The 8691-nt window shown below is 36.1% G+C and overlaps 1 protein-coding gene across 1 annotated transcript; it reads right to left on the bottom strand.

Moving 5' to 3' along the window:
• Positions 1 to 272: 272 nt before the first annotated feature.
• LOC106053708 (peptidoglycan recognition protein 1-like) lies at positions 273 to 8210 on the bottom strand. Its single transcript, XM_056027622.1, has 4 exons — positions 8014 to 8210; positions 1621 to 1806; positions 827 to 940; positions 273 to 598 (listed from the first exon to the last, which is right to left on the bottom strand). Exons 1-4 carry the CDS (start codon positions 8066 to 8068, stop codon positions 375 to 377), a joined length of 579 nt encoding a protein of 192 aa, XP_055883597.1. The 5' UTR covers positions 8069 to 8210; the 3' UTR covers positions 273 to 374.
• Between the last annotated feature and the right edge of the window lie 481 nt (positions 8211 to 8691).

The raw sequence follows: 8691 nt of genomic DNA on the forward strand, positions 1-8691 counted from the left end.
GTTTTTCTATTATGGTTTAGTGTTTTATGTAATTATAGCTACTTTACTTTTTATTCTTCTGTCCTGTAGTGTCTCTAAGTTTAGTATGATTTAACTAATGGTGTTACTCTAATCAAATTTGAATATTCCTTTGTTATATGTTGTTTTAAAGGTGGAACAAAGAATCATCAATGTTATGTTGATATCCCTTCCTATGTAGATCTATCTGGGTCACAAGAGGAGGCTGATAGTATTATAGCTAGCTATTATTATATAAAAAAAAAACAAGTGTGTTTCTTTGTCAAATGTTAAATAATGTTTTTATCAGCTGATTAAGTAACAATATTTTACTACGAATCGTAAAAAAGTAGCGTATCACTCCAAGCAGACCAACTCTATGGACTTGCTGTCTGATTGCGATAGTGTGGCCAGGTCAGTATCTCGGCGTACAGTTTGTCCCCTGGGCAGAGAGTAGATGGCTTCATGTCTCTATGGCCTCTCAATGTATAGGATGGGGAAATTTTCCCAAGGGAAACTCCACACTCAATCATTGCTCTGGTGGTATTCATTTGTATTGTTGTTGGCAAATGGTCCATGAAATTGCCAGACAGACAGAACCCTAATGAATGAAAGTAAAACAAATAAGTAGAAAATAGAATACTGTTTGAAGTATTTCAACTTTCTAAACTATATGCTGACATTTTAACAAAGACACTTACCCAAGACAGACACTTACCCAAGACAGACACCTACTCAAGAAAGACACGTATCCATGACAGACACCCAAAACAGACACCCAAGACAGACACTTACCCCAGACAGACACTTACCCAAGACAGACACTTACCCAAACCAACTTCATTGTAACCTAATGTATGAGCTCCAACCTTGTCCCATCCTCGACCTTCAAACACAGAGCCGTCTCCACCAATAATGAAACTGTAACCCACGTCATCCCAACCTGATGAACAGACAAGAAAATAACAGAACACTGAAAGTTGAACTTATTGTAAAATACTTTTACTAAAAGTAGTCAATGATGTCAATTATTAGTTCTGAAAAGTAATAAACTAGCAACTCCTTTAGAGTTGGAGTGGATCTCAATCTAAGTCACAGCTCTCGAGAAATAATAGTGACATCTTTCAGGATTTGTTGCCTATACATCTTTTTTAAATCGACAGAATGAATAAATAAGGTGAATACCAGCTCTGAAATGGAAGTGAAGGATAGATTATCATGGCGCAGAGCTGTGAAACGGAAGTGAAAGATAGATTATCATGGCACAAAGCAGTGAAAACTGGCGACAAAATTGCTGATAATAAAGAAAACGTATTGTCAGAAGAAAAGAGCAAGATCAATCATCAAGGCATCACTCTATCTCCAGCTGAAAGAGCTTGCCCGATACGCAGCCAAACAGTCCTGGCTCACGAGATTCTCACCAGTCTCACATGGAGGCTAAAGGTCAGTTAATTTGACTCTAACCTTTTCTCTGTAATCAACCTTTGATTTCTCGCGCGAGCTCAATTACTGACCGCTATCACTTTTCCAAATGCAATTTTGGTACTCACAATTTTGTATTTGCTTTTAGAAATTAAATTGTTCGTACTTCATTTATTGTTTTATCCACGTTCCTAGTTTTACCTCTGACATCCATGTGTAGATTCTGGTAGGCTTTGACCTCTGCTATGCAAGAAGTTTTATCAAAACAGTCGTTCATGGCTGAATGATGGATGAAGGCATATTGAACTGGTTGGTGACTGAGATACGAGATACTCTTTGGTGCCCTGGCGCCCCATTCTGCCCGACTGATGATGTTAGGGCAAGCTCCTGGTGAATATATTATATTATCAGCGTAATATTCGTAGCATATTTTTTAGGTAATTAATTCTTTTATTTGTTTAACATTTCGAGCTTCATATTTTCAGAATATTCAAATATTAGCATCTTGTGTACTTGTCTTGAGACGAAAAGAAAACTGAAAATATAAACAAGTCCAGAGTCTCAGAATTCACTTTGAAACTAGTAATAAGAACACAAAAAAAAAACAACAAAAAAAAAACAACACCCTTTTGCTTACAGATGTGTGTGAGTTACTTTAGTTACATTGCTATGACATGCTGAAAAAAAAGAAACTAATTTCGTGAATGTTATATGGGGAATAAAGATTTGATGGACTCGTTCGAAGAGAAAATGATAATATCCCAGTTGATTTCTGTGTTTGAACATTGAATGATAGAGAGAGAGAGCGAGAGAGAGAGAGAGAGATACACACACACAGACAAACATCGTAGACACGTAATGTGCTAGATGTGACATACGTAGACACGTAATGTGCTCGATGTGACAGACGTAGACACGTAATGTGCTAGATGTGACAGACGTAGACACGTAATGTGCTAGATGTGACAGACGTAGACACGTAATGTGCTCGATGTGACAGACGTAGACATAGGGGCGGACAGGCTATATGGGCAAACGGGCAAATGCCCGGTGGGCCGGTACCAAATTGGCCGGTCTGGTCGCAACCAAAGAAAAAAAAATTCAATGTAGACAACTTTAAAAAAAAAAATTGACAGCAGCAAGTACAAAGGCCCGAAAACGTTTTCTTGTTGTTGTTTTTTTTTAAATTCTTATTACAATTAATTTTGTTTGAAATTCAACAAGAATATAAAAAAAAATACGCTATACAGTGTACGTATTATCATTTGCAAAACGTTGGACCGTATTTTCTGCTATGCACGAGCGGCATGGACTGCTTTGATGTCTTCGAGGCTGTATTTGGCCTAAAAATTTTGCTGGTCGGCATGGGCCTTTGATGGCACTCCTATTTTTTTTTTTGCTCCTTCCCTCCCCCGTCTTGTAATGGTTCCAATGAAATTTAACCAAAAAGAGGGATGAGAGAGGTTAAGTTAGAAAACATTGATATAACGCAGAAAAAAAAAGATAGGCGCGACAATTAGCTCTTTAACAAAACTTAATAGAAATTAACTTTAACACATACACACAGCCGCGAAATTGCAAACTACCCAATATATTTCCAGCTCAATATGGGTATAAAGTTTTACTTTCTGCGATTTTAAAAGAAAAAGTAACTTTCTTTTTGTTTATTTTTAAAAACATAGATCTAAAAATACTACACTTAAGGCTTACAAAAAACATATTTAATTAAAAAATAAATCTAGATCTCAATCAATTTTTATCCTATTATAATTAATGCAAACTTATGCTTAGTATGAAGTCATTAATGATGAAAATTATTACAATAATTTATATAGCGCTGAAACATCCGATATTTAATGAAAGGAGATTTATATTTTAAATAATGGGTCATGGTATATTCATATACAAATCGCGTTTTTGAGAATGTACTAGGAGGAACCAAGAGCTTTTCACATTAAGTAGGTGCCTCTCTAACCGTTCTTTTTTCTCTTATCTTTTAATGGAATGGGTTGCCTGAGTCAGCCAGGAAAACCAATGATTTAGCATATTTTAAGTCACAGATCAATATGCATGACTAGATTGAAACATGAAATGCGTAAGACGTAACAGTCTTATTTTTTGAAGAAACGTCTGTAATCTATATGTAATACCAAAAAGCTTCAAACTCATTAGGCGGCTATTGTATTGTTTATAGTTTTCAGACTACATACATGTATAAATAGAATACATTATGTAATCCTACGAATGCATACACCCAGTTTTCGATGCGTTATCAAACTTTATATATTTTGTAGAGAATTAGGCTTACACCTATAATATAACACATGGGCGTAGCCGGGAGGGGAGGGTCTTCAAACAATCACTTGCCTCAGACCTCATTGTCTGAAAGGGAAACTTTACTTACTGCCCCAGTGCAGACAACGTAAGAAAACTAGTTTCCAAATTTCATGAGCGTAGCCAAAAGGGGTTTTCTGGTTTCCCTTCCCCCTTCAATACAAAAACTAAAGCATTTTTACCATTTTCTACCAGTCGATGGACTCCATTGAATAGCAGATTTGGTTTTTGATTTTTTTTAGAGGAAGAGTAGCAGGCCAATTGCACTGTAGATACCTCGGAATATTCATTTTTTAAAGCTTAAAATAACGTAAATAATGCGTGGTTCCTGGGCTTCGCCCCGGATCTTACTGGGGTGAGCTCACAGCGCTCCCCCGGACTAACTAGCTGCCCTTTGACGGTGTACTTCCACTAATTATAGGAAGAGAGTATTCTAGGGTAGAAAAACCTTTGAAAGAATGACAGATCAAAATGTAATGAAGATTAATTACATAGAGAACCTACACACACACTAATATATATATATATATATATATATATATATATATATAAATTGTGGAGTGGGGTGAAAATCCCCCCCCAACCGAATATATATGACATGAGATTTGTGGGCCGGTTTGTATGGTAATGCCCGGGCCGATTTAGATACCCAGTCCGCCCCTGCGTAGACACGTAATGTGCTAAATGTGACAGACGTAGACACGTAATGTGCTAGATGTGACAGACGTAGACACGTAATGTGCTAGATGTGACAGACGTAGACACGTAATGTGCTAGATGTGACAGACGTAGACACGTAATGTGCTAGATGTGACAGACGTAGACACGTAATGTGCTCGATGTGACAGACGTAGACACGTAATGTGCTAGATGTGACAGACGTAGACACGTAATGTGCTAGATATGACAGACGTAGACACATAATGTGTTAGATGTGACAGACGTAGACACGTAATGTGCTAGATGTGACAGACGTAGACACGTAATGTGTTATATGTGACAGACGTAGACACGTAATGTGCTAGATGTGACAGACAAGATAGAAAAGAGATGAACAAAAGCTTTCGAGTTTGTCGACTCCTTTGATAAACTTTTTTTTTTAAGAACTTTTTTTATGAAAGATTTACTTTTACAAAGCTTCAATCAACTCACTCTGTCTGGTACAAAGCTTCTACCAACTCACTCTGTCTGGTAAAAAGCTTCTATCAACTCACTCTGTCTGTCTGGTAAAAAGCTTCTATCAACTCACTCTGTCTGTCTGGTAAAAAGCTTCTATCAACTCACTCTGTCTGTCTGGTAAAAAGCTTCTATCAACTCACTCTGTCTGTCTGGTAAAAAGCTTCTATCAATTCACTCTGTCTGTCTGGTAAAAAGCTTCTATCAACTCCCTCTGTCTGTCTGTCTGTCTGGTAAAAAGCTTATATCAACTCACTCTGTCTGTCTGGTAAAAAGCTTATATCAACTCACTCTGTCTGTCTGGTAAAAAGCTTCTATCAACTCACTCTGTCTGTCTGGTAAAAAGCTTCTATCAACTCACTCTGTCTGTCTGGTAAAAAGCTTCTATCAACTCACTCTGTCTGTCTGGTAAAAAGCTTCTATCAATTCACTCTGTCTGTCTGGTAAAAAGCTTCTATCAACTCCCTCTGTCTGTCTGTCTGGTAAAAAGCTTATATCAACTCACTCTGTCTGTCTGGTAAAAAGCTTATATCAACTCACTCTGTCTGTCTGGTAAAAAGCTTATATCAACTCACTCTGTCTGTCTGGTAAAAAGTTTGTACACTTTATTTCTCCCACACCCAAGCTCGGCTCAAGCTGAAATTTTACACAATTATTATTTCTTTTACCTGACAAATGCAAGAATCAATTTTAAAAATTAAACCAATTAGCTAATTAACTATTGGTAATTAATTATTTTGTTTGGTATCTCGAACAAGGGAAAGAAATGTACATGACTGAAGTAGTGGTATAAGCTGAATAAGTCCCCTTTATAGGTTGTCATCTGAGTCTTAGTGAACAGAAACATGAATTAGGACGAGACTAAAGAAAAAAATAGATAGCTATACAATCTTCCATGTTCATAAGCTCTTTACTAGCAGAGTGGTTACCGTGTTGCTTTGAGAAGCCTAAGAAGGATTTAGTCGACAACGAGTTAAATTTCAGGTCGTTCACTTTTTTTTTATATAAATACATTTTAAAATCGATCACCCAGATACCCCGTTTTTCTCCCCCCACCTCTTTCCAACTGGTCCAGACAAGTGATATTCAGGAAGCTAAAGCATGAAGTTACGCTAGACAAAAGTAATTGGTAAAATATTTCTAATCGCACAGATTTATTATTGTATGTCCAGATCTATTACAAATTTAATTACATGACTGATCTAATCTAATTTATACAATTACACTTAATACAAACTTTTATTTTGAATGCTCCATTAGTTTTTCAAAGGAAGTCTTTCTTTTTGACTACATTAAGAAAAAAGTTTGGATCTTGTTCTCCATTGAGCTTAGGCAATCCAGTAGCTACCCTACTTTCAAGATTTGAAGTCCTACCTATTCAAGTTTTCCGTATTAAATCTTGTTATTTTTACAAAGCTTATATCAAATTACTCTGTCTGGTACAAATCTTGTTCACGTTATTTCTCCCACTTTCCATTCTGATCAAGTTGAAACGTTACACAATTATTCATTGTCCCTAACAAAATATAAATCAATATAAAAAAACAACAACAACAATAAAAAAAAAATCGATAAATTAATTAGTGATACTTAATTATTTTTGATAGATATAGCGAAAGGGAAATATATCTTATAGTATTTAGAAATATGGCTTTAAGTGTGCAGTTCTTTCACGTTTATAAACTTTTTTTTAAAAGTATTTTTTAAATAGTTTGCTTGTTATGTATCATTGTCTTTTAATGCCTTGATTTGATATCAATCGTTATAGAAGGCATGGACACTGACATGCAACGTCACCACCTATGGGCAGTTTAGACCAATAGCTCGTTGCCACGTCACAGGTCTGTCTGGCGTGGCAATGACCTATTTGTCTGTTTTGTTATCCTGAAAACTGTAAGTAAAACAAATTTCGGAGTATTTCAATAGAGTCATTGGTTAGCCCTGCAACAAACAAACAAACCATATGTACAATTCTCACACCGCGTTCTAGAGATGTACACATCTGTGCTAGAATGAGATAGCGATGTTAAATATATACCTTGTTCTATTAAGATATGTGTACATGTGTACACGAATAGGTTACAATCATAACATCTGAAACAACAGGAAGGAAAGAGAGTTCATGGATACTGCTAATTACATTGTTTGAAAGATTACAGAGAGAGAGAGAGAGAGACAGAGAGAGAGAGAGAGAGAGAGTCAGAGAGAGAGAGAGACAGAGAATGAGGCCGAGAGAGAGAGAGAGAGAGTCAGAGAGAGAGAGACAGAGAATGAGGCCGAGAGAGTGAGACAGAGAGAAAGCGACAGAGGGACAGAGAGACACAGAGAAAGAGTAAGAGAAAGAGACAGAGAGAGACAGAAAGAGAGAGAGAGACAGAGAGAGACAGAAAGAGAGAGAGAGAGAGACAGAGAGAGAGAGACAGAGAGAGAGAGAGCAAGAGGGGACGAAATTAGGAACTAGAGAATACAAGTGGGTAATAGGGAAATTAAGAAAAAAGAGAGTTCGGAAAAGAAAGAGAGAGACGAAAGAGGGAACTAAAGAATACATCAGGAAATTCGGTGAGGAATGAAAAAGATCGGAAAAGAGATAGAGAGAGATAGAAAGAGGTGAAAGAGATTGGTAAGGAATGGATTCAGAAGTGATGCAGAGCGGAAAAGAGAAAGGTGGAAGAGAGAGAGGAGGAAAGAGAAATGAAACAAAACTAACATTCAAACAAAGTCATAACATTACTATCTTACTCTGGCACTAGACCACTCCAAGTGGAGTATGGGTATTTTATTTTACTTTTAAGGAAAGAGAACATTTCTCTCAGACTCTCTTGCGATTCAGTCACAAACGCGAATTAAATCTCGGTACTTTCCTCAATCTAAAATTCGCATTAATTGAATCATTTTTGCCAATTGTTAGATTTACATTGTAACATGACATATAAATAACAATTTTTTCCCAATATTCATATCCCTATCATGAACTAACGAAAGATAACTAATTTCATTTATTTAATTCACTTCTAGCTTCTCAGTCTTTGAACCCACCCATATGATATAGATCTAGTTAGGATTTTAAAACAATCAAAAATTTACCTTGGGCGAAAGTGATTAGCAGAGAGAGGAGACTTGTTCCAATCAAGGAAGTCATTATTTTATGTTGTAACAGAGCACATCAAATAAATGAAGCTGGCCACAGAAACATTGGGATCCAACTGCGCAACAAGCCAGCTGTTCTGACACCAGATGTTATGACTGAGTCTGTTTGTTTGTTTGTTATTTCTTTATCTGTCGGATGGATATAAGTGGCGACATGTGCATGTCCCAGTTACTGTACAGACCTAATTATCCTTAACACTTACTAGCAGACTTGTGCATTATTGGTCAAATAGATAGATAATGATTTTATATTGTAAATAATTAGTTGTTTTAAAAATCACTTAATTTTAGTATTTGGGTTTTGTAATATTGAATTTAATAAAAACAACAATAAAATGTTTTAAATCACATGCTTACCTTCAACTTTGAAAGTGATTTGAAATTCTCGTAAGAGGAGGTAATTAGCCTACTGAACCAGAATAGAGTGGATGTCAGTTATATTTTTTTTACAATTACGTTGAATCTATTTAATTTTTATTTACATGCTGCTTTTTAATTGAGTTGAATTTCAATCAAACTGGATGATATATTAAGGCTTGTCTTCTAGATACTATCTATCATCGCGAAATAACATTGACTCATGTAATCATTCGTCTATCATAGAACCAACGAAAA

Source organism: Biomphalaria glabrata, chromosome 4 (genome assembly GCF_947242115.1).
Source record: "Biomphalaria glabrata chromosome 4, xgBioGlab47.1, whole genome shotgun sequence".
Taxonomy (NCBI): domain Eukaryota; kingdom Metazoa; phylum Mollusca; class Gastropoda; family Planorbidae; genus Biomphalaria; species Biomphalaria glabrata.

What these genes read in the sequence shown, in the direction of transcription:
- LOC106053708 (XM_056027622.1), bottom strand. Translation starts at nt 8,068, where the DNA reads ATGACTTCCTTGATTGGAACAAGTCTCCTCTCTCTGCTAATCACTTTC. An exon ending in GCTAATCACTTTCGCCCAAG is followed by an intron (nt 1,807 to 8,013) that starts GTAAATTTTTGA and finishes TATATTCACCAG; the next exon opens with GAGCTTGCCCTAACATCATC. An exon ending in TTACAATGAAGTTGGTTTGG is followed by an intron (nt 599 to 826) that starts GTAAGTGTCTGT and finishes TTCATTCATTAG; the next exon opens with GGTTCTGTCTGTCTGGCAAT.